The sequence below is a fragment of the Callithrix jacchus genome, chromosome 6 (genome assembly GCF_049354715.1).
Source record: "Callithrix jacchus isolate 240 chromosome 6, calJac240_pri, whole genome shotgun sequence".
Lineage (NCBI taxonomy): Eukaryota > Metazoa > Chordata > Mammalia > Primates > Cebidae > Callithrix > Callithrix jacchus.
In genome coordinates this window covers 129,371,410-129,397,813 of record NC_133507.1, presented here as the reverse complement: position 1 = coordinate 129,397,813, position 26,404 = coordinate 129,371,410, and the positions used below count along the sequence as shown (strand labels likewise).

Below are 26,404 nucleotides of genomic sequence, written 5' to 3'. Positions count from 1 at the left end.
TCAGCAAACTGTAAGCTTCAGCTTCAAAATCTATCTACTTTTCACTACTTTCACTGCTGTAGCTTGGGTCCACCATCACCTTTCACCTGGATTATTGCAGTAACTGGGCCTCTGCCACACTTGGCCCACTTCAATCTGTTCTTAAGACTATAGCTAGAGTTCATGTGTAAGTTACATGATGTCATTCATGGCCCAACTAATAGTTTCACCTCTCATTCCAAGTCAAAGCCCAAGGTACACATGGTCTCATCTCCTATTACCTCTCTGCCTCATCGCCCACTATGTTCCCCCTCATTCACTCTGTTCCAGTCACACTGGCCCTTTGTTGGTCCTTGGGCATACCCAGCTGGCTGCTACCTGAGTTTCTCTACTTGCTTTTCCTTTCCTTATATAAATGCTGAGGTTGCTTCCTTTTTTTTCTTTTTTTCTTTTTTTTTAATCGGTTTGTCTCTCAGTATGAAACCATGCTTGCTTCCTAACTTCCTTTAGGTCTTTGTGCAACCATCACTTAATGAAGCTTGACCACTCTATTTTAAATGGCACCGCAGTGTCTGTTTGCACCCCACCGCCCGTCACACACACCTCCTATCTTCTTTAGGCAGAAGGATTATCTAATACAGACAGAAAAGATTGCATGCTGTTGTGACTCAAATACACTTGATCTAGGAGGGCAGTTTATTAAAAACATGTCTCTTAGAGCAGACTTTTTTTTTTTTTGAAACAAGTTCTCACTGTTGCTCAGACTGGACTGTAGTGCAGTGAGTGACATGACCACAGCTCACTGCGGCCGTGACCTCTCAAGCTCAAACAATCCTCCTACTTCAGCCTCCTAGGTAACTAGGACTACAGCTGTGTGCCACCATGACCACCTAATTTATTTTTTTATTTTTTGTAGAGACAGGGTCTCTCTCTGTTGCTAGGGCTCATCTCACACTCCTGGGTTTAAGGGATCCTCTGCCCGAGCCTCCCAAAGTGCTGGGATTACAAGTGTGAGCCACCATGTCTGGCCAGGGCAGCCTAACTCTTACAGACTGGAGTTGCAATGTCTCTGAACTGCATATGAGGAAAACCTTACAACCAAAATCTGAGATTGAAATGTGCAAAATCTGGTTAAAACTGAACTTTAGGGCCAGGCGCAGTGGCTCACGCCTGTAATCCCAGCACTTTGGGAGGCCGAGGCGGGTGAATCATAAGGTCAAGAGATCGAGACCATCTTGGTCAACATGGTGAGACCCCGTCTCTACTAATGATACAAAAAATTAGCTGGGCACGGTGGCACGTGCCTGTAATCCCAGCTACTCAGGAGGCTGAGGCAGGAGAATTGCCTGAACCCAGGAGGCGGAGGTTGCGGTGAGCCGAGATCACGCCATTGCACTCCAGCCTGGGTAACAAGAGCGAAACTCCGTCTCAAAAAAAAAAAAAAACAAAAAAAAACTGAACTTTAGAAGAATAAGTCTATTTTAGCAAAAATATTAGCCCTAAATTAGTCTTATTAAAAACCAGTAAGTATTAGCTCTTCAAACTTGCAGATAATACTTCTTTAAGCTCAGTAAATTAAAGCAACTCTTTATATTCTCTGTAAGATTTAAGGTGACCCTGACTTTTGTGGCTGTTTTTCCAGTTAGCTAATTAAAAATGTCATCATCTGCAGCTGGGGCTTTAGCGTTAACAGATTAGCTCATGAATCTGTCAGGACTCAGAAATAAAGGATGTCATTTTGATAGTTTTTGATAGCAACCATTCTTCTCCTTCTACTTCAAGAATTATTTTCCCTTAATGACTTCTAGAAGTGTGATTTCTAGTCATCTATCTTCCCGATTTCCTAATAGCTCCTCCCTCTTCCTTTTCTCCAGAGAACTAATTCAGCAAATTATATAGATACCAACATCAGCACTGTAAAAGGGTGCTACAGACTATCTGCAGAAGACAGTGTCATTCACAACTAAACAGATTTGACAACTTTCAAAAGGCATATGGGAAGTTATATATTAATTACTAAACTATATACATACACAGCTCTTTATTTACTCAGAGATCTTTCAAAAAGCTAGGATGTTAGTTTCTCTTATTCTGAGATTAAGCTATATAAATTCTCTAAAATCATTTTCTTTTTCTTTTTTGGGGGGACAAAGTCTCGCTCTGTCACCCAGGGTGGAGTGCAATGGTGCAATCTTGGCCCACTGCAACCTCTGCCTCCTGGGTTCAAGTGATTCTCCTGCCTCACCCTCCCTAGTAGCTGGGATTACAGGTGTGAGCCACCATACCCAGCTAATTTATTTCTTTTGTGTCTTTAGAAGAGACAGTTTCACCATGTTAGCCAGACTGGTCTTGAACTCCTGACCTTAGGTGATCCACCCACCTCAGTCTCCCAAAGTGTTGGGATTACAGGTGTGAGCCACCATGCCCGGCCTCTAAAATCATTTTCTAAGAGGAAACAAAAATAAAACTCATTGCAGGAGAAGTGTTATATTCTTGTAACTGTTAAACACCTTAAGAATTTGAGCTAGGTATATAACAACTATGATATAATCTATCATTTTTATAATCAGATGCTCCAATAATCACAATCAAAATTACATCCCAAATATTTCTACTCGAAGCTTTAGATTGTTGCTAAGAAACTTAAATACAATTTCTGAATGAGCAGGTAAAAGAAACCCTTATTTCCTGTAACTATCTGCCAAGATACAATATCAGGTGCAATCTTGCCATTTTTCAGCCAATGAGATTAGCAAAATGAGGTACCTAGAGAAGTGATTGAAGCTTGTTTCTTCCACATGGGCTGCTATCGAAATATGTGCCTTTGATTTAAAATTGTTTTTCCATTAGCTCAGAGTATGGCTGGACATATGAGTCCTGTCCACATCCAGCCTAATGTAACTATTTCAGGAAGAGTTTGCAGCTCATATCAAGAACACCAAATTGCATCTCCGTGGGGTAGTTTCATAGTGCTTTTTGCTGATTTCAGTGTGGGTATACGTGCCCTCCAAAGGAAAGACACTGGCTTTCTCGACGTAAATACAAGTTACCTACCCTGGAGCACATATTCTTGGAAGACAGTAAAACTATGTGAATAAATGGTTGTCCTTTTTAAATTATTCCTTATGCATCTTTATTCATATTCTTTATTTAGACCCTTATTTAGAATCAAATTGTAGAGTTTGCTTTTGGTGTTGTGCTATCATTTTAATTTTACATGTGTGTGTGTGTGTGTTGTGGGTCTTTTCTTTAAAGCCTAAGATGAGATATTTCCATTGCAAATTTTTCCCCCATTTTAATCATTGAGTCTTTAAATGCCACTTGTGCATCTCTAAGAACTGAGCTTCAGGAAAATGGTGATGTTATCAAATCTTGCAAAGGGTCTTCCTACTTCAGAGCCTAACCCAGTCCCTTTTTCCTCTTGAGCATCGGGGCTTGGTGGGAGCTGAGTTGAACTTCTCAGAAATTAGTCAAGTTAAATGAGTCTTTATTTATTTTACTTAATGTCATGGAACAAAATGGAATGAGGCCCTTCTACCTTTTTGTTAAGACTACTGCCTTTGATTTCATAGGCAATTATCTCTGCATTTTTAACCCCAAGTGTGAGATACATAAGTGCTCTGAATCATATGACCTTTTTCGTTTTTAATTTTCATCTTTTCTCACCTTTCTCATTAGAGCCTCTATAAATGAAGCCTAAGTTACCTTCCCAGTGTGTCAGGTGATTCTAAAGATGATAAAATAGAAAATGTTAGCACTAGAATCGATTGTGCTAGTTGATTTTCATGATCTTCTAGCATGTTTCTTCAATGTTCTTTGCTACCATGAAACTCAGTAGTGCTACCTGCTAGTGATGTCGTTTCCTTTGATGGGTGAGTGAAGTGTGGAGTTGACTCTTCTTATCTCATTGATTCTTTGGCTCTGGTGTCAGGGCTTACATTGGCATAACCAGGTCTGCCCACTGCATAAATGCTGCCAGACATGATTATTAATAGCCCTGAAATACAGTGCAGTCAGTTAATGCACAGAAAGTCCTAACACAGCAGCCTCATCTGCAGCAAGGATCCTGTTTACCAAATGACTGCTAAACCAAATAACCTTCAGTTAGTTTGTAGCTTTTGGTTCTTAATATAATGAAGTTTAGGGGCTATACTGAATAAATTAGTAATTACCGTTTTTTGTTTTTTTTTTGAGGCAGGGTCTTGCTTTGTCACCCAAGCTGGAGTGCAATGGCATGACCGTGGCTCGCTGCAACCTCAACCTCCTGTGCTCAGTTGATCCTTCTGCTGCAGCCTCTTGAGTGGCTGGGACCACAGGCATTTACCACCACAACCAGCTAATCTTTGTATTTTTTGTAGAGACAGGGTCTTGCTATGTTGCCCAGGCTAGTCTCAGACTCCTGGGCTCAAGTGATCCTCCCACCTGACCCTCCCAAAGTGCTGGGATTACAGGTGTGAGCCACTGTACCCAGCTGAGTAATTATTAATCCTTTTTGTATAACATTTTAGTAAAAACTTGAAGCGTTTCAGTTAAGAAAATACTGTGTGTGTATATGTATGTGTGTGCACATGTGCACATTCAGGGGAGTGTGGTGTGTGTGTGTTTCTATACACGCACATACACATGTGCAAATGTGTGTATTTGAAAGAGCTTCCAGCTGGGTCCATATCCCATTTCCTTTAGGCCTTTTGAAGGCTAGGTTTCATCAGTTATCCCCACTTTTATGTCTTTAGCTTTTGTTTCTGTAGTAGCTTTTAATGTTAGCGTATAAATATGCCCAAGTCTCTCTTATCTTTTTTTTTTTGAGATGGAGTTTCGCTGTTGTTACCCAGACTGGAGTGCAATGGCATGATCTCGGCTCACCACAACCTCCGCCTTCTGGGTTCAAGCAATTCTCCTGCCTCAACCTCCCGAGTAGCTGTGACTACAGGTGCGCACCACCATGCCCAGCTAATTTTTGTATTTTTAGTAGAGACGGGGTTTCACCTTGTTGACCAGGATGGTCTCAATCTCTTGACCTCATGATCCACCCACCTCAGCCTCCCAAAGTGCTGGGATTATAGGCATGAGCCACCGCGCCTGGCCATCTCTCTTATCTTAAAAAAAAATTTGCTTTCTTAGTCCTACATCTTTCTTTAGCTGTGGCCTGATTTACCTCCTCTTCTTTAAAGCTGACTTCATAAAAGAGTAAGCCACAGTACCCACCGCGCTGCAGTCTTTCCTCCTCCTCCCCTGAAACCACCCTCTCTGAGGTCACTGATGGATTCCTGTTTGCCACATCCAGCAGGCACTTTCCAGGCCTCAGTAGAGTCTTCCTCATGTTATTTGACCTTTCCACTACCTTTGATGCTGTTGACCTTCTTCTTCCTTCATGTAATTCTCCTTCCTTGGCTTCCCTGGTGCTGGCTCTTCTGCTTTTTCTCCTCCCTGTCAACCTACTCCATCCCAGTCCTCTCCCTGTTTATCTGTTTCTAAATATTAATAGTACTGTTTCACCAGGGACCAGTCTTTTCTCATTTCCCAGCATGTGCCACCATGAGCTATCACTTTTTCTCATGGCTTCACCCAAAACCTATAAGCTGGGGACTCACAAATCTCCCACGTGGACTCACAGGCGACACCACTTGGGCATTCTGAAGACAGTTCAACCCTCTGCCCCAACATCTGAACTACCCTTTCCCCCACCAAGACAACTCTTCTTCCTTAGTCCTGTTTTTCAGAACCCTTTCTACTAATCAGAGTTTAAGGCAAACTGGCTCTTGAGAATCTGTACTTTTCCTGTTCATTTCCTAAAGGAATTCTGTCAGACGGGCCCACTTGTAGGACCTCAGCCACAGCAGAGGAAAGCCCTTGGTGTCACCCAGATGGGAAACTGACATGGACCACACTTTCCTGAGCTTGGCTTTTAGGTCCTTATTTACCTTGAGCTTCCCTGTGTTTGGTCTTCCTAAAGAAAATATTTAGATAATGTCTTGCAAATTCAGTCTGCCTGAGGTGAAAGCGGAATGAATGGCAGTGAGCCTACGTTATCTGGGCTTGCCTTGGAAACCCTTACCTCCTCTAAGCAGAAGAGCGAGTCCCTATCTCTAAATAGCTGCAGAAAAGTCTTTTTCTTCTTTTATTTACATTAAAAAGCATTACTGTAAGAGATGATTTTAATACCTGAGAGTCTTCCCTCTCAGGAAATTTATTCTCATATTTGACTTCAGTGCTTTCATACTACAACTTCCGTCCTCCAGGGAGAAAAAAAGATGATTGGCATTATCTGTCTTAAAAGTCTGTATTTTTAATGGCCATTACTAAATCTCTTGGACACAACATCTTCTACAGACACAGTAAGCTGGGTTCCTTTATCTTTTCTGCATATATTGCACTTTTCAGTTCTTTGTGTCTGTTATGACTGACCTCTTGTAAATTATAGAATTAGATACTGAAGAATGATGAAGAAGACAGCAGACGAAGTGCTTCTGGAGGGACTTAGAATCTCTTATAAAGGGAGAGAGCAAATAAACCTATGTGAAATATATATACACATAGAAACATTAAATAAATGCATAGCCACTTTAACTGTGCTGTACAAATAATGTTGAGGGACTATTAGAGATGATTATGACCAAAGTTATTTTTGTGAGAAGAATAATGAATTGTGTTTGGAAGCAAGAAGGACCCTGCCTAATAAGGAGAAATTGGAAATTCTCTTTGTTGTTCATCAATGCTATTCATTGAAGTATCCGTCTCCAGCACGTAGCACAATGCCTGGCTTATTTCAGACACTCCGTAAGTGCTCGTTGACTGTATGATAACCAGCTGGGTATGGTACTCCAGGAAGAGTATGCCAGTATGATTTGCTTTGTAAATCTGTAAATCATTCTGATACCCTGTATATTCCTAATCATAAAAATTTTAGAATTTTAGAGTGGAAAGGACTTTTAAGTAGCAAAACATTACAGATATGCTCTCCTACATTTGTCCCTGCTGTAGATCATTTCATCTTCCTTCTAACTCTTCCTCCAGGTAACCTATGTTTCTACGAACCAGCAGAAGAGGCAGGAGCTAGTCCTGACATGATTTTGCAGCCTGCTTAGTGACTCCATTTCTTGGCACTGCTGCCACATTGCTTTCATTTTGCTTTATTTAAGGGATTTCATTATTAAGCAGTTACCTTTCAATAAGATTATTCCTCCAATTCAATCACTCCTAAACATCCTGTCTCTCATATTATCATACACTGCTCCCCTTGAGTCCCGCTGAAAGACTGCCCTAGGTTTCCTTTCCCGAAGATATGTTTGGGTCTCAAGTGTTCTTGCAAATGATTTAACTAGAACAACAACAATAATAAAACAATCTATAAATGCAATATTGTATTCTGGATTGGATCTTGTAACAGCAAAAGGACATTAGTGAAACAATTGGTGAAATCTGAATAAAGGCCATAATTTGCATAATGTTAATTTCCTAAGTTTTGATCAATGTGCCATGGGTATATAAGATGTAAGCATTAGGGGAAGCTGGATAAAGGGTATGAAGATATGAACATTTTACAAATACAGAGAGATGTTAGAAACTGTGGAAGTACATGTGAACATCCTGGTTATTTTCAAAAACATAATTTTCAAAATATAATGAGAAAATTGCAGACTACCGAAGTACACTTTTAGATAGTTCTAGATTGTAAGTAAACAAAGTAAAAACAAACAACCCTCATCTGGGCTCATCCCCCTTCTCATTCAGGTTTCTCCTAACTCCATTCCCTCCATTCTCACGGCTTCAGCTGTCTGCTCTGTGCTTCCATCAGAAGTGCCCCAGGTCTTCTACATCTCAGTCCTGGACCCATGCTTGCTGTTTCCCACACAGGCACTGGATATTCAGCACATAGGAAGCTCAATTTTTTATTCCCTCCCCTGGAAGCCTGCCCTCAGTTGGCCAGTGGCATCACCATTCTGATCCCCAAGCTCTATGCTTCAGGATCATCTTAGACTCCCTTCTCCTTTTACGCTTATTCACAGTGTTCTCAATTCTTCGAAAAAGTCTCTGGTATCTACCCACTCATTTCTTTCACTATCCCCTTGTCTACCCTAAAACAGAATCTCACATGCCTTGTCACCTGTCTGTAGTTTGTCCACCCTCCCTACTGCCTTCATAGGGAGGGCACAACAGAGCACACCAGTGTGGCTTTCCTGCTTCAAAAAGCATCAGTGACTCTATTCTGCTACCAGCCTAAACTATGGTAATAAACATCCATCCAGAAGAGACATGCATGTTATTACTAAATTAGATGGTCAGCTCAAACCTACCTCCCTCCTTACTCCAACCCCAACCCCAAGAAAGTAGGAGCACAGACCTTTGGAGTCAGAAAGTCCTGGCCTTGAATATCAGCTCTGTGACCTTGGGCAAATTGGTCTTTGCCACTGAGCCTCGGTTTTCTCTTATGTAAAATAGAAGTTGTATTTACCATCCAGGGCTATTATGAGGATTGGATAAAATTATGTATGTCCAGTGCCAAGCTCAGTGACCTCCTCTCATTGTTATTGGTGCTTAATACTGTAGGCTGCCTTGAGAAAGAGGTCCCTTGATCATTTCTGTCACGTGGTTTTGTTATTGAAAATGGAGGTTGAGGCCGGGCGCAGTGGCTCACGCCTGTAATCCCAGCACTTTGGGAGGCCAAGGCGGGCAGATCACGAGGTCAAGAGATCGAGACCATCCTGGCCAACATGGTGAAACCCCATCTCTCCTAAAAATACAAAAAAATTAGCCAGCATGGTAGCATGTGCGTGTAGTCCCAGCTACTTGGAAGGCTGAGGTAGAAGAATCGCTTGAACTCAGGAGGCGGAGGTTGCAGTGAGCCGAGATTGCGCCACTGCACTCCAGCCTGGCGACAGAGCAAGACTGTCTCAAAAAAAAAGAAAAAAGGAAATGGAGGTGGATTACATCTTATGGTCCCTCCAGGGACCATGGTCTACCTTCCATATCGGGGGCCTTCCTGTAGAGAAGCTAATCCCACATGGAGGAATTGAGTACTTTTCCTATACCCTACCCAGCTGTGCTGGGTGCTCTGCTTCCTGTCACAGGTGCAGCCCTGAACCATTAGAGTTGAAGGGAGCCTAGCCTTGGAAAATGCATTCAGTTTCCCAGAATATAATGCCCTTGTCACTTATCTCATTCCTGTGGGTGAAACAGTGTGCTTTTCAGCAGAATTCTTCAGTGACTTTCCTACTTTCCTGGAGAGGTCCAAAGTAGAATACACCTACCCTAGTCCTCCGTCTGGTCAGGACCTCATCTAATTGATTCAGTGCTCCATTTCCAGTAGTCTAATACAATGTCTGATATACAGTATGTGCTTAATATTGGATGGATGGACGGATGAATGATTTAATATCTAGGATTTGGCAACAAATGCATACTTAATTGAAAGGCTGAATAATGATTTTCCCAGTGAACAAAATTATTAGGCCAGTGGTTCTAAACCTTAGCTGTACTAATCCCCAAGAGAGTTTTCTTGTTTTGTTTTGTTTAACACTGATTTATGGGTTCTACCCAGGCGTATGCTCTGCTGCTTTCTAAAAGCTCTCCAAGTGATTCTAATAGACAGCCAGTGTTGGAATCCACCATGTTTGACTACTCAAAGTATATGTACCCTGTGCATAACTCTTTATCATTTTCAATTACCACATTGTATTGTAATTATCAGCTGATATGTCTCTCCCTCACTTGACTTTATGCTCCTTGAACTCATACTGGTGTGTCTTCCTAGTGCCTGGTATGGTGCTTGGCATATAATGAATAATCATAAATATTAATTGGATAGATTGGTGGTTTCTTTCATTTAAGACACAAGAAAATCACATAGTACCAAATAAGACAAAGAGAAAAAAATGTTAGCATCATGGATTTTGTTTGGGTTCAGTTTGTGTGTGTTATTTTCCAGTCATCTACACTTTGGTAACCTGTTGCTTGCCCATAATGGATTATTTGTTTCTGTTCATTCACTGTCATCTATCCAGATGCTGTGAACAGACAGCAGCTAAAGATACTGGACTTCGTTGAAGAGTCCTAATTTAAAATATCTTGTCCCATTATTCGCATTTGTACATAGGTTCTAAAATTGCCATCACTATACATATGAGAGGATAGTTCATTAATGTGATATTCAGTATCACTCCTCCTCATTAATGAAAGCTGTAGAAGCCTCTAGACACATGGATTGCCATTCCAATTTTTCTGAAATCCAAAACCAATATATTTAGATATAGAATAATACAGCTAGAAAGATATTTACATTAAACCATCCTCATTCTGTTGTGAAGAAGCTGAAGCCAGGTGGGCATCTGGGGACTTGCCAGAGATCACACAGTTTATTAGGGACACAGCTGGTACAAGAAACCTGATGTTCTGGTCCTCAGGCCTGGGCCACCACACAGTGCTTGCAGCATTTAAGATTACATTAGAAGTCAAAGATCAGACTTTTACTTCCATTCTGGAGTCTGTATTCAGAAGAAAAATATCTGAGAAAAACATATTACAGGTTTCTCAGAAGGCTTAGGAGGAGAAGTACAGGTGGAAAGTGGAGAGAGCAGAGGAAAGGAATTCTTGAAGGAGACTTTGAAAGTTATTAGAAAAATGTGTATTTTGTGACAGCACCACAGTTCACTTGTTTATCTATCTGCCCTTGTTTTCAGAATCTTCCCCAGAGAATACCTCCTTCAACAGATCCACCTGTATTCCCTTGCTGACCTGCAGCAGGTAAGTGCTCAGAGGGGCCATTTCATTTTTGTTGTTTTCCTGGAGAAGTCTCTGTGGATTATGGTCTTGCCACTGAATTCTGCCATCAATGGGGTAGTTTTCATCACAAGCCCTAATAATTAATTCTTATTCAGAATGGGGGGAAAACTTAGTATGAAAAGATATATAGGACAGTAACAAAGGTTGGCAAGGATGTAGAGAAACTGGGTCTCTTATACATTGCTGGTGGGATGCAAAGTGCTACAGCCACTTTGGAAAGAGTCTGGCAGTTCCTCAAAAAATGAAACTTAAAGGGCCGGGCGCAGTGGCTCACGCCTGTAATCCCAGCACTTTGGGAGGCCGAAGCGGGTGGATCACCTGAGGTCGCGAGTACAAGACCAGCCTGACCAACATGGAGAAATCCCATCTCTACTAAAAATACAAAATCAGCCGGGCATGGTGGCACATGCTTGTAATCCCAGCTACTCAGGAGGCTGAGGCAGGAGAATTGCTTGAACCCAGGAAGTAGAGGTTGTGATGAGCCAAGATTGTGCCATTGCACTCCAGCCTGTGCAACAAGAGCAAAACTCCATCTCAAAAAAAAAGAAAAATAAACTTAAGAGTTACCATATGACCCAACAATTTTACTCCTAGGTATATATACAAAAGAGTGGAAAACATATGTCCACAGAAAAACCTGTACGCAAATATTCAGAGCAGCATTCATAATAGCAAAAAAGTGGAAACAACCCAAATGTTCTCAGCTGATGAATGGATGCACAAATGTTTTGTAGTATATAATAAAATATTATCTTGCCATAGAAAGGAGTGAGGTAATGATGCATGCTACAACATGGATAAGTCTTGAAAACATCATGCTAAGTAAAAGAAGTCAGACAGAAAAGAATACATACATGTGATTCTATTTACATGAATGTTTAGAATAGGCAAATCCATAGTGACAAGTACATTAGTGGTTGCCAGGGCCTGGGGAGAGCGAAGAAATGAGGAGTGACTGCTAATGGATAAAGAATTTCTTTGGAGGCTAATGAAAGTGTTCTGGAATTAGACGGCAGTGATTGTACAGTCTTGGGAATATACTGAAAACCACTAAATTGTTTACTTTAAAAGAGTAAATTTTATGGTGTGTGAATTTTATCAATTAAGAATTTGGGCCAAGCGCAGTGGCTCATGCCTATAATTCCAGCACTTTGGGAGGCCGAGGTGGGTGGATCATGAGGTCAAGAGATCGAGACCATCCTGGTCAACCTGGTGAAGCCCTGTCTCTACTAAAAATACAAAAAATAGCTGGGCGTGGTGGCGCATGCCTGTAGTCCCAGCTACTTGGGAGGCTGAGGCAGGAGAATTGCTTGAACCCAGGAGGCAGAGGTTGCGGTGAGCCGAGATCACGCCATTGCACTCCAGCCTGGGTAACAAGAGCAAAACTCCGTCTCAAAAAAAAAAAAAAGAATTTGTATGAAAAGATATAAAAGGCATTGAATGTATTAAGCCCTTTGACTTGTGCTCAAGCCAAAAGTTGAGTGACTTTTAAACTTTAGTGAAGCATAACAGAGCACATAAGAGTTGAAATCATCTTTTTATACTTTTATTAGCAAATGTTCTCTTTCTTTCTTTCTTTCTTTCTTTCTTTCTTTCTTTCTTTCTTTCTTTCTTTCTTTCTTTCTTTCTTTTTTTTGTGAGACAGAGTCTTGCTGTGTCGCCCAGGCTGGAGTGCAGTGGCATGATCTTGGCTCACTACACCCTCCACCTCCTGGGTTCAAGTGATTCTCCTGCCTCGGCCTCCCGAGTAGCTGGGATTACAGGCATGTGCCACCACGCCTGGCTAATTTTTGTAGTTTTAGTAGAGATAGAGTTTCACCAGGTTGGCCAGGCTGGTCTCGAACTCCTGACCTCAGGTGATCCGCCCAATTTGGCCTCCTAAAGTTCTGGGATTACAGGCGTAAGCACCCGTTTCTGGCGCACTTGTACTTTTAATGATTGACCAGATTAACAGCTATAAAGAAACTGGCCTTTTGTGTGTTCAGCCCTAAATTCTAAATATGTTAAGCTTTGGTTAATCATTTAAATCAATACCTCACTCCCTAAGAAGCTGTTGGACACTAAATAAGTGATTCTTTCAGGAGTTGATTAAATAATAATAATAATTGTGACAGCTTTCAGAGTATCTCAAACTGCTGCGATTCTATTCTTCCGTTGTCATTTTCCTCTTTGTTGTTTTATCCAGAAGAATTTAGGTGAATTTAAAAACCATGCTTATATCCTTCAGTCATTTTTCTGACTTTAAATTACTTTTCAAGAATTTTTTTCTCTTTTAATTTAATAACTTAAGACTTTTATGTTCTTTTTGTCCCCCCCAGAGGTAGGAAAGTTATTTTATTTTATTTTTATTTATTTGTCTTTGAGACAGTCTCTGTTGTCCAGGCTTGAGTGAAGTGGTACGATCTTGGCTTACTGCAACCTCCACCTCTTGGGTTCAAGTAATTCTCGTGCCTCAGCCTCCCATGTAGCTGGGATTACAAGCGTGCACCACCATGCCTGGCTAATTTTCACATTTTTAGTAGAGACAGGGTTTCACTATGTTGGCCGGGCTGCTTTCAAACTTCTGACCTCAAGTGATCTGCCTGCCTCTGCTTCCCAAAGAGCTGGGATTACAGGCATGAGCCACTGCGCCCTGCCAGAAAGTTGTTTTAAATTAAATGGCAGACATGATGTTAGAGCATTTACTTGGAGAGGTCTGAGAAAAGACGAAGGTTTTCAATTTCATTTATGTGTCAAGTTGAAACCTGTTTGCACATATCAGCTCTCCCAACTCCTTTGGTCCTGCCTGACCTTTACTACATAGTCAAGCTGCAGTGGTCTGCTGGCTAGGGTGGAAGGAGGTATATTTTTACTTAAAATTGTTGTTCAAGGGGAAAAATTGGTTAAAAACATTTGTTATACATTTATCTAATCTGATCTTAGTGCCTGAGGACACTGACTCTATCATTTGAGAAGTATCTTTAAAGGCACTGAACATTCGTGTAAAGATGGTTTAAAAATAGAACAGGTGGGCTCCAAAGTGAGTACTCTTTGAGGGGGCGTTTCAAACATGAGTGTTGATATCTGACAAAGAGAAAGAATCAGAGTAATTCCATATTCATTTTAGGATGTCAAAGTAATGTATCCATTTAGAATCATAAAGCCTGCTTTTTAAGGCTTTCCTATGCCCTGCTGTCTTTCCCTCCACCCCCTTTTCTTTTTCCCTCCTTTAATAATCAAACCATACATGCCAAGCCGATTACTTAAATCAGTGGCGGGAGTATTCTTGGTGGCCAGGCCATTAGCCCCTGGAACCCCATAAGCAGCTTAATCAGTTTTCAGCCTCAGTAGTAAAGTGATCGAGGCAATCAACAGCTTATCAAACACCCTGTAGGCGGGGCAGCTAGAGCTCAATGCAGCCATTTACTTAACAGCTCACTCTAACCTGGTTCTTTGTGCCTGGCTTTAAGAGCCCCAAACTTATCATATTTAGAGGAAGTTTAATTCGATTACTTTTTCTGCCTGAGGTGGGTTAAATCGGATTTAGCTTTTGATCTGTCTGCATCTTGGCTATCAGCATTGAAGGTCATCCTCTGCTTCATCTTTCCCTGATTTCTGAATAAACAGCAGTCATGTTTTCTGGATCTGAATTGTTCATGCAAATATATAAGGGAAAGGACACAAGGAAAAAAAAATAAAAAATAACATTGCTTTGTGAAAGGGCATGTAGTGGTATCAGAAAACCCTACCTAACTGATCCAACCACCAGCATTATGGTGTCCTGGGCCATTTTGGCCTCTTCTGGACGGCTTCATCATCCTGCTTCTTGTCAATTTCAGGCATTTTAGAGTAAATTATTTTCCCCTGTTTGATTTTTCTCCTCACTGCTAAAGGTTTTTGTAAAAGCAGTTCTGTCTATCATATCAAGTAACTGTAGAAAAGGGCCTTTTAATATACAGATTTGCAGGGGAAAAGAAAATAAAGCAAGTGATTGAAGCGTTATAAATCAGAAAAAGCGGTAATACAGATATTCTTCCTGAATGCACAGATTCCTGTCTACACATTTCTCTTAAGTTAATTTGATTTTTCCCATTAGTTTTTATTTAAAAAGGAAAACAGACATTTTTCTCTTCAAAAAGAAAAAAAAAAGGTAAGAATTTAATAAACATGGTGAAAGGAGATTTATAATTTAGAGATAATTTTAAAATAATATAGTACACAAAGCACTAATAACACTTAAAGATGCTGAAAGAATTCTGGTACCAAAAAATTTTTAACCTTCACGTCTCTGTCTGGTTTTATGTTTATAAGTAACAATTCCTAAAATTTTAGCAGATAGACTTAATTCAACAATTTGACTGAAGATTTCAAGCTACCTTACTTACCACTTTTTGTTACCTTCAAGACAGTTTTCCCCCTTCTTCCCATTATTTGAATTACAGTCCTCTTTGCATGCATTTTCCCTTACTGTTGTGCATTTGGATGTGAGAAAAGAAAGAGCAAGCATTGACAATTGCTTTGCAAAGGAGATTCCCTCTAGTTGTTCTGGGAGCGATTGTCATCTGCTCACTGTTCACTGAGTACCAGTATTGGCAAAATTAATGCTCAGAGTGAGTCCCTAATTGTCTGTTTGTTTCATCAGTGATTGAGTTGCTCATTGGTATGACTTGCACGTGGAAAATGTTGTAGTTGAACATAGTCATCCTCTGACTACAGTCAGTTGGTAGCATTTAGCCATAACGTGTAAAATAGAGCCAAGTACACCCGGCCGAGTAGCAGGGCCAAGGAAGAAGCACAAGATGGGGGCAGAGGCTCTCCAAATCCTGGGAGCTCCAGGGTGCATGGCCTCCATTTACTCATTTCTTGGGTTTAGAATTCCAGGTGAATTTCTGTTCTGCAAACTAGATATTGTTAGAAAAACATATTCAATCCATACTCTTTGAGTGTAACTAACAGAATATATTGTTCATTATTTTTTCAACAAAATCTTACAAACCTTCTTTTGGGAGATATGAATGCATGGTGGCTTTTGGACTGACCAAGTGCTTCCTTATAAAGGATGCAGCAGGCAACAACTCAGCATGTGTGAATACATGGGCTAGTAGTATTGGTGCCTGTCTTGAATGGGGAAACTAAGGCACTGCTTTTTAAGATCTTTTCCTTGGTTAGCTACTTCAAGAAGAATAAATAGAATTTGTGTTTTGTTATTTTCAGTCTATCCAGCATTATCACAAATCCATGAGAAGGCTTTAAGACAGGAATGCAATAAAACGATATGCTCGCTTGAGATGGCAAGAGATGTACCGTAACTCTCAATGCCTTAACTTTCGGCATCAGCTATCTGCTTTACCTGTTAAGTATGTGACGAACCATCTCCTTTCTCACATCCCTTTGGCGCTTTTAACACTGATGAAAAGGTTCCAGATTTTACCAGTAGAATACATTAGTATACATAAATAAATGGTCAAAAGTTCTTAGTTGTTCTTAAGGAGCAAATCAGAACTCTGGTTGAATATGTCATTCTTTGGACTGTGTAAATGATGGGAGAATTCTTCTAAGGTTCCTTCTACTTGCTGAAAGAAAAGGTCAGATTTGACTTCTAAATTTTGGCTACCTGTGCTCTTGTGGCAAAACCTAAAATGAATATTAATGACTAACTCTTCTGGTGTTACCTTTAGGACATATGTAAGTTAAGCATTGAATGATTCTATTTGTGGCAATTCATGAGAAAGGATACTGGATGATCCTATGGGTGAAGTGGCTGGTTAGAGTAGGCCCTCCCCTACTACTCCCTCTACTGCCCACCACCTCACCCCATCCCCACCCCCCATAACACACACACCCCTCTTATGAGACAATCCAAGGAGCTAATTTTCTCTTTTATTCACCTTCCCTGGGCCCTAAATTTCCAAATGAGACTCTGCTTTTAGGTGAAGACAATTTAGGTTTTAGTTAATAGGAAATATATTACCCAAGAAAAATAAATTATTATTTTGGCAGAAATTCATTTGAAAACATAGCATGATATTGGGAGTTGGGGGAGAGACATTTCAACAGATAAGTTTTAATGAAAGAAAAAGGACAGGAAAATCTGGAATTTAAAGTACTTACTAAAAAGTTGTGAAGTGGGAAGGATGCCAGATGGGAGGACCCACAGCACTGAAGAGCCTTGAAAAGAGAGAGAAGTGACCAGATGAACATTGCCTTTCTGGAATTGCCTAGCACTGCCTGAACTGTTTTTTTTTTTTTTTTTTTTTTTTTTGAGACAGAGTTTCGCTCTTGTTTCCCAGGCTGGAGTGCAATGGCGCGATCTCGGCTCACCGCAACCTCTGCCTCCTGGGTTCAGGCAATTCTCCTGCCTCAGCCTCCCGAGTAGCTGGGATTACAGGCACGCGCCACCATGCCCAGCTAATTTTTTGTATCTTTAGTAGAGACGGGGTTTCACCATGTTGACCAGGATGGTCTCGATCTCCTGACCTCGCGATCCACCCGCCTCGGCCTCCCAAAGTGCTGGGATTACAGGCTTGAGCCACCGCGCCCGGCTGAACTGTTTGTTTTATACCAAAGCAATAAACACTTACACTAAGCAACTAATGTAACATATGCAACATATAAATGTTGAGTGGATGGATGGATGGATGGATGGGCGGATGGATGGATGGGTGGATGGATGACAGGGTGTATATGTACATACGTATACTATTGTGAACATATGCTATTGTGAACTCACTGGTTCTCTCTCCCCTGAAAAGCAAAGCAAACTGATTAATTTAGCCACTAAACAAAACAAAATTAGACATGCTGACTATGAAATAACAATGCACAGAATTCTAAAACCAAATTAAAAATCTCCACTTATATCAGAATAATGGTGAGTTGTTCATTGTTGCAAACTTTCTGGACACTCACTCCATATTCCTGAACAGTTAACTCTTCAGTTAACTTTTTTGCTAGTCCCGCATACCCACAGAGCTTAGGAATTGTCATCATGTGATCTCAACATTTGTTGGAATTGGCCCCTGAAGAAATAATTCAAATGGTGGTCATATCTCAACTGTTTTCTAGCTAGTAAGATCACAAGAAAGCAATGTTTAAGGCATTTCAAAGCCACTTTTGAACAACATACTTTACCAAACTCTTCTTCAAAGAAGTTATGTGAGTTATTTTGCATGGTCCTGCCCCACCAAGCAAACCCATCATCAGAGAACGTTTTTTCTCTATGGGCGCTCTTCACAGAGTCAGCAGACAAAGGCTGAGCCTAAGTGGGCACCCAGCACAGCTGCCCTTTCACCAGAGAAGTAACAGGTGATGACCTTTATTCACACAGGGGTTGACATTTTTGAATCCACAGCCCACAGGAACACAGCGCCTCAGTGCCCACAACCGAGTCACCAGTCCCAAGCCTCCAGGAGCCCAAGGAACTTGTATTCATAGCTTCACAGCAGCCCTGATCCCTACACCATTGTCCACCCAGGCATTAGCGGCCAGGATAACTAATTAGGAGCATTCGGATTTAACAAGCAGAAAAACAAAGCGTGACAGCTCGCCTGTGTTGTTCCACGGCCAATGCCTGTGTCCGCTGCAGCCAGCACTGCCTTCAGAAACCCCCGAATGTAAACTGGGGCAAGACGGGAACGAGGCCTCCATTAAAACATCACTAAATCTCTGTTAGCTATTTTAGCCACGGCTGTTCCAACCAATTAATGAGCTAGGAAAGAAGACCGTAAGTTATTTGGGGAACAAATTATGCCTTTTAAACAAGTGGGTTTTCAAAAAATGAATGCACAGGCTTCCTTCGAAGATCTTGCTGGGCCGGAGGAAGGGATTGAGTGTTATTCTTTGAAGTTTCGATAGGCAGGCACGGAACAAATGGAAAAGCACTGTTTCTCAGAGCAGGTGTATCTTGAGTGGGTGCTGAACAGTGCATGCCTCATGCTCAGTCTCCCAGGGTGTTTCACATTGTATGGGGAGGGGAAAGGGAAAAGTGGCAACTGTTGCTAGGTGCCAGGACTGGAGCTGGGTCTTCTGACTCCTCAATTTTGGTCTTGACATCTTTACTACCTGCTGGGCATAACTACTGGTTTTCTGGTGTTTTGATGATGGAGCCAGTTAGCTGAGTGGGTTAAAGCAGGTGATTGGCAAGGTGCTGGTGCAGATTGTTCTTTATCCAGGCTGGCTAGTCTTTGCCCAGAGAAAACTTTTCTGTTCTGCAGACCCAGGCACCGCAGCCAAATCTGACCTGATCCACAGATGATTGAAGGATTGGAGGAGCTGGGCAAGGACTGTAGCAGAAAATGTGCAGAGCTAAGGAAAAAGTTACTGCCTTTTGGGGAAGCCAGATCAGAAGGATGACTGTGTTGTGAGTGGTGGCTAGAGAGCCCTGTTGCCCAGGGGAGAAGGAGCTCAGTTGAGATAAGGATTCCAGGAACCAACTCGAGCCCCTTGGGTAAAGACAACACGATACCGGTTGAGGATGCAGCTGTGGAATTGGATGGTATTTAGTCAGTGCTGAGGTCACTTTCCTGGGAGTCCTTTGGCATGCAGTCATCTGAGTGCTGTTGTAGTTGTTGGGTTTTGTTGTTTCTTATTTTAAAAGAGCAATCGTGATACTGACAAGGTGAGGGCCTGTTTTCAAGGAACATTTACTTAAAGATACACAGTTAGTTTTGGTCTTGCCAATGGTAGAAACCTATGCCACCAACAGCCATCATGAAAGGGCCCCAGGAGTCTTTCTGGTTCTTCCTTTCTATTCAGTTTGATTCAACAAGTGTGTGTTCTTGAATGCATCCTGCATTGCAGACATTGAGCTAGCAACAGAGGAGGCAAAGTCCCTTCCCTCACTGAGCTCACAGTCTGATGAGAGAGGCAGGTAGGCATTGTTTAAGTGAGCAGAGTCGAACCTAGGGTGCTTGGGGAATACATCTGACCAAGTGTGGCAGATTGTATTTTGCAAAGATAGCCACAGTAGTATCTTCCATCCCACTGTCTTTCTTACACTGTGACTTTGATGCTCTTCATATCCAGTGATGGGATCTGTGTTCCTTTTCCCCGAATTTGGGCAGGCCTGTGACCATGGAAATGATGCCATGTAATTTCCAAGGCCAAGTCATAAAACGTGATATAGCTCCAACCTGGTACCTTCTGGAGATGCTCACTCATGGTAGCCCAGTGGCCATGATGTGAGGAAGTCCAGATTAACCCACATACAACAGCCACATGAACAGACCTCATATGGCAGTCATTCTAGCTGACAGCAGTCATCAGCCACCAGAGAGATGAGTGAAGGCAACTCCACATGACTCCAGCTCCTAGCCTTCAAGTCTTCTCAGGTGGAACTGTAGATGAGGCTGCAGATATTATGGAGCAGAAGCAAACTGTCTCCACAGTGTCCTTCCTACCTGACCTACAAAATGTGTGATTGTAATAAAATGATTGTTTTGCACTGGGTTTTTGTTTGTTGTTTTTCTTTCACTAGTAGGTTTTGGGGTAATTTGTTTCGCAGTAATAGTAACCGGAATGCCCAGTAACTTGGCCATAAGGGAAGGCTTCCTAGAGGCTATAACTGTAAATTAAAATTGTGGCCCATAATCCTGAACCAGAGAGGACTAGGAAGAGAACTTTGAGGCCTTGGTAACCTGAAACCCTCTAATGATCCAGTCTACAGTGTTTCTCATGGGGGCAAGCTGAAGAAACTTTTTGCTACCAACTGTGACATTTCTTAATAACACTGTCCATGTGCTTCAGGATTATTCGGATAAATTGTCTCAACAAAACATTCATAGAATGAGTAAAATGGCATTGCTTCACTTCTGTCAGAAATGAAAGATTCTGGGATATGCCTTGAGGTGCAAAGAATGAGGAACTGGGTTTTAAATCTTTCCGTCCCACCTGTGCACCTGAAATGTGAGTCCAACTCTGTCACCAAGCCCCTCGCTGGGTGTTTTCTCCCTATTCATTTGTTCATTCAGCAAATATTTATTTTTATTTATTTATTTTGAGACAGAGTTTTGCTCTTGTTGCCCAGGCTGGAGTGCAATGGCACCATCTCAGCTCACCACAACCTTCGCCTCCCGGGTTCAAGAGATTCTCCTGCCTCAGCCTCCCAAGTAGCTGGGATTACAGGCACGCACCAGCATGCCTGGCTAATTTTTTGTATTTTTAGTAGAGACGGGCTTTCTCCATGTTGGTCAGGCTGGTCTCTAACTCCTGACCTCAGGTGATTCACCCTCCTCAGCCTCTGAAAGTGCCAGGATTACAGGCATGAGCCACCACGCCCAGTCTTCAGCAAATATTTATGAAGCATGTACTGTGTATCAGGAGCCGTGTTACCCTTGAAATTGACCTTTTTCTCAGAAAAGGACTAGTGATTCTTACTGATTATGGTCAAACTCCTGCCCTCTGTCTACATGCCGGGAAAATTGTAGTCAAAGCTGCTCATGACTCTGCTCCATGTGGTGATGTCCAGTGGCATTTCACCCCTTGATGCCTTGGACTAGCCATCCCAACACACCCGCAGTTGGTCTTCAAGGGACCGGAGGGATAACTAGAAGGCACTACCTGTTCAGGTGTTTGAGGGCTGAGGAGGTTTCCAGAACTTCACCCAATTCAGAAATGTAACCAAGAAATATGGCAACCTCCGAAGACAGCATTGCCACATGTGTCTTAGTGGACATCGTTGTCTCCATATGATAGTGACCTGCAGTTCTCTCCATACTTGGAACTTGCAGCTTTTCAGCAATATTACACCCATCGTTGTGAGGAAACATTAGAAGCCTGAAGGGGCAGCTTTTTTTTTTTTAACACACAAACAAACAAAAAAGCAGAGTCTCACTCTGTCACGCATGTTGGAGTTTAGTGACGTGATCGCAGCTCACTGCAACCTCTGCCTCCCAGGTTCAAGCCTCCCTAACAGCTGGGATTACAGGTGCATGCCACCATGCCCAGCTAATGTTTTGTATTTTTAGTCGAGACAGGGTATCACCGTGTTGGCCAGGATGGTCTTGATCTCCTGACCTCGTGATCTGCCTGCCTCAACCTCCCAAAGTGCTAGGATTACAGGCGTGAGCCACTGCGCCTAGCCGGAGGCAGCTTTTCATATTGTTGTTTGGCTTTTATTTTAACTTCTGGCTAAAGCCTAGTGAACCATCAACACATTCGCTCCTGGAATTTGATTTATTTATTTATTTATTTATTTATTTATTTGAGACAGGGTCTCACTCCACTGCCCAGGCTGGGTGCAGTGGCATGATTATGGCTGGCTGCAGCTTGACTTCCTGAGCTGGGGCATTCCTCCCATCTCAGCCTCCCGGGTGAAACTGAAATTACAATCATGTGACTTTTAAATTTTTTTGCAGAGATAGGGTCTCTCTATGTTTCTTAGGCTTTGAATTCCTATACTCAAGCAATCCTCCCACTTCAGCCCTCTGAGTAGCTGGGACTACAGGCATGCACCACCATGCCCAGCTAATTTTTGTGAGGTTTTTTTGGTAGAGACAGGGTTTTGCCATGTTGTCCAGGCTGATCTCAAACTCATGGGCTCAAGTGATTTGCCTGCCTCGACCTCCCAAAGTGCTGGGATTACAGACATGAGCCAGCATGCCTCGCTCATCTCACATTTTTAAAGGAGGGAATTCTGGCTCTAGAATAGAGCTATGTTGACTGGGATTCCTGCAGAGACCAGGCAAATGGCATCTGTGCCTGAAGCAGGCCTGAGGGAACCAGAGCGAGCATCCATATCTGAAGGGGGCAGCTGTTACTCAGTAGCTCCAGAGTTGCCTGCTCTTCTCGTTTTCCAAGAGAAGCCGGAAATCTGTATTTTTATGTGAAATTTCTCAATATTTAAACACTCTGCAGGCCAAACAAAACACAGCCACCAGTTTTGACCTCTGCTTTATAATAGAGAATGCCTGCTTTTGTTCCGTCAAACTAATGAATGCTCAATTACGAGAAGGAATTTGGAGGTTAGTGTTAGATTGTGCTCCTCAAAAGGCAGCAGACCCCATCCCAAACCCTTGAGATACTAATTGACAGACTTGTACAGGCTGACAGCTGGGCTCTGAAAGTGGACACACTCAAGGAAACAGCCAAGCTATTCCAGGTCACTTTGCAAGGTCAGGGCAGCAATGCAAACATTAGGAAGGCCGAAGACAAAGGTCAGGTGGCAGCAAGGAAGCCCTACATTCCCTTAAGCTGCCGGTTGATAAATCATATTCTAAAAGTATCACCAGACTCCCTCTCCCTGGCATTGCTTTGTGAGGTGGAAAATTAAATAGAAATCAAAATTAAGATGCTGTCAGGAGCTTTTAGGAGGCCAGCATGCCAGTGTGAGGTGAACATGGGATGGAGTTTCTGCCTGGAGCAAAGGTCTCCAAAGGGATGATGATACCTGACACTGGGCATTACAGAGGGCTGGCCGCTGCAGCGGTCACACACCAGAGCTTTGGAGGCCACTTGCCTGTGTTCAAATGCCAACTCACCCCAGACGCACTAGGTGACCTTGGGCAAGTCACTTCTCTTTGTGCCTTAAGCACTTCATCTCTGCAGCGAGGAATATAGTACCTGCCCCAAAGGTTGTTGTGAGGCCTTAGAGTTAGTATGCATAGAGCACTTAGAACTCTGCCTGACAATTCAGGACTTAGGAGATAGGCGCTTTACTAGTGATAGAGTATTGCTGTTAGTGTTGCTATGAGGTGTGGACCTTGCAAAAGTGGCTCCTGGGAGCTTTCTTCTTTTCTTTTCTTCTTCTTCTTTTTTTTTTTTTTTTTTTTTTGAGATGGGACTCTCACTCTGTTACCCAGGCTGGAGGGCAGTGGTGCGATCTCAGCTCACTCCAGCCTCCGCCTCCCGGGTTCAAGCGATTCTCCTGCCTCAGCCTCCTGAGTAGCTGAGACTACAGGCACCCACCACCATGCCCAGTTAATTTTTGTATTTTTAGTGGAGACGGGGTTTCACCATATTGGCCAGGCTGGTCTTGAACTCCTGACCTTGTGATCCGCCCACCTCTGCCTCCCAAAGCTCTGAGATTACAGGCATGAGCCACTGCGCCTGGCCAGCTCCTGGGAGCTTGCTTCAGCATCATCAAGACACTGCATCTATGGACACTAAGCCGCAATCATTGCCACAAAAGTCATGCTCGCTATATCCCAGTTTTGCCTCTCATGTTCCATAGGGGAATCTAGGCCATAGAAACCTGCTATAGCTACAGCTATACAGTCATCATATGGAGCAGCACCTCGGTAGGGAACGCAGAAAAGCCTTGTTTCCTCTTGCCTCCGATGGTCCTAGACCAGACCTCCCCAGTGGCTCCATAAGGGAATTGCACCTGGAGAATTGCCCCACCCTCTCGAGGCAAGGAGCTCTCCCTAGGCCTGTGCTTGAGTGAGTGGTACAGCCCTCTAAGCCTTGCCACCTGTCTTTGCTTTTGCTGAGAGAGGTCTTCAGAGCTTGCACCCGAAGATGGATTTTGGCTTGCTGAAAAAGCACTTGTTTCTTGGAAGAATGCATGACCTTTTGATGGGCTGTGCAAAGACGTCTTTTCAATTTTAACAAAAACCAATCTTTCTCCAAATTTGTAGAATCCTGAGTATACATTTTCTGTGCTTAAAGAAAACCATGGGGTCCACACTATTTCTGCAGCTGCAGAGAGGAGAAGCTTACCAGACTGAAATGTTGGCAGAAACAAAGAGACGCCATGTTCCTTCCCACCTGCAATTATAGTTTTACTAGCTTGTAAAGCACACATAGAATTTGCAGTACATTCTTCCCTTGCAGTAGGGGAGAGGCCCTGCTGTGAATGTAATTGGCTTTCTAGCTTCCTTTAACATTGAGGTGGAAGGGAGCTGGACTGAAGGGCCTTTACTCTTAGAATTAACTGATGTTGAATTGTGTTTAAATTCCATGCATCTCCCTGAATGCATTTGTTCCATTAAGTCTTAGTCAGAAGTGGAAGCACAGCTTACCTCTGAAAATATCCCCAGCCCTATCATTTCTCATCACTTTGTAAAATCGGAGTTTCTTTCTTTCTAAAAAATGGATTTTTAACTTAACCCTGGTAGGGATTATTTTCCATCTTGTTAACCTCTGTTAAAGATGTATGGCATCTTTAAATGATGATTTCATACAGTACAGCCCATTTGGGTCACTTTTTATTCTGGCTTTGGCCTTGCAACTGTATCTGTTCCCAGGAAGAGGACCACAGGCATGTATTTGGATGGAAACTGTTTTTATTACTTTACTTCTGGAGTCCTCAGTTTTTTCATTCATGAAGTAAGATGATTGGATTAAACAGTCTTTGCAGCCCCTTCCAGCTCTAGGGCCCTGGTTCTGTGATTTTATAAACCTTGAGAAGTGATGAAATTGTGAAGTCTCTCTGCATGTATCTGCTTTCTGGGGCCTCCCAGCCAGTTTGCACAAAGTATCCAGGCTTCAGGTTGCAGCAAGGAACCTGGAGTGAGAGCCAGGTTGCTGAATGTAGGCTCAGCACCTTCAGTTCTAACTGACAAATGGCTGGATTTCCATTTGCCAGAGGTCAACTATTTCTACTTTTTGTCAGGAAATAGCAGCTTTAAGCATTTTCACAAATACGATCTGAAGGACAGCTTATTAAAACAAGTTAAATATGCTGATTTTATGTATTCCTTAAAGACATATTGTCATCTTAGTACCCTACAATTTGGTGGCAGTTAAAATAATGCCCAGTAAACAAAAGTTGGCCTGTAAAAATGTGCAGAAGATAATATACCACCTAGTGGGTTTCCTCCTGAAACAGGCAGCACCAATCAGGTTATCTGGTGAACTATGAGTTGGCATTTGTGTTTGGGCTAACAGCAGAGAGCCCGTTGCTGCTGAGGTTCGCAAGAGGTGGAGCTATTTAAGAACTTGGGCTATAAGGGACACTAAGGGAATGGGGCACTGGAAGGGAAGCTTTAGAGCTAAAGAACAAAGGAAATCAGGGGAAAGAGACTGTGAAAGGATTCTTGGCTAGAGCAGGGGTCAAGGGCACCGAGAGAAAGTAGGCTAGGCAATCACGGGTAATAAAACTACTGATTTGAGTTTCACCTTTTTTTCTTTTCTCTGCCTACTGCCTGCTGGGGACAGGGACTGATCATCTGACAGACAGGCAGAGGAGCTGAAAGGGCCAGGATCCTCAGCCTGTTTGCGGTGTCCCTGACTTGGCATGGTGCAGTCTCACTGAAGGCAAGGGGCCCGCCTGGTTCACTCTCATTTTATAGCACTTAGCCCAGAGGAGAGAAGGAGGGATGGCCACAAAACTCACGACCCAGGGTGACAGCAACAGTTTATCCTTTAGCAAGTCACAAAACACCTCTGCCACTTAAAATCTTTCTTTGTAAAATGAGAAAGTTGTACTAAATAATTAGATTAATAACAGCTCCCTTTTATTATATGCTCAAGAAATGTTACTCACTTTTACTATCGAGTGCTTACTTTAGGCCAGACCCTGTCCTAAATCTACGTGGATTATGTCATTTAATCCACACAATAGCCCTATATAATATACCTATAATAACAGGTACTGTTATTATCCACGTTTCACCAATGAGATTTACTTGCGCAAAGTCACCCAACTAAAGTGGAGGAGCTGGGATTCAAACCCAAGCTGTCCTGTCCTAGCACACATCCTGTTTTGTTCCTTTTTTTAATTTTGTGT

General features: G+C 42.4%; 1 protein-coding gene across 8 annotated transcripts in view; it reads left to right on the top strand.

Annotated features, from left to right (window-relative positions):
- The window catches only part of PLEKHM3 (pleckstrin homology domain containing M3), a 242,470-nt gene that overhangs the window by 117,972 nt on the left and 98,094 nt on the right, over nucleotides 1-26,404 (top strand). For 4 of the 8 annotated variants that reach the window (XM_078328318.1, XM_054257847.2, XM_054257849.2 and 1 more), the window contains exons 6-7: nucleotides 4,787-4,909; nucleotides 10,656-10,719. In XM_078328318.1, the coding sequence (XP_078184444.1) occupies nucleotides 4,787-4,909; nucleotides 10,656-10,719 (187 nt within the window). The remainder of the gene's footprint in view (nucleotides 1-4,786; nucleotides 4,910-10,655; nucleotides 10,720-26,404) is intronic. The other 4 variants (XM_078328319.1, XM_035305489.3, XM_002749710.6 and 1 more) reach the window with 1 other exon arrangement.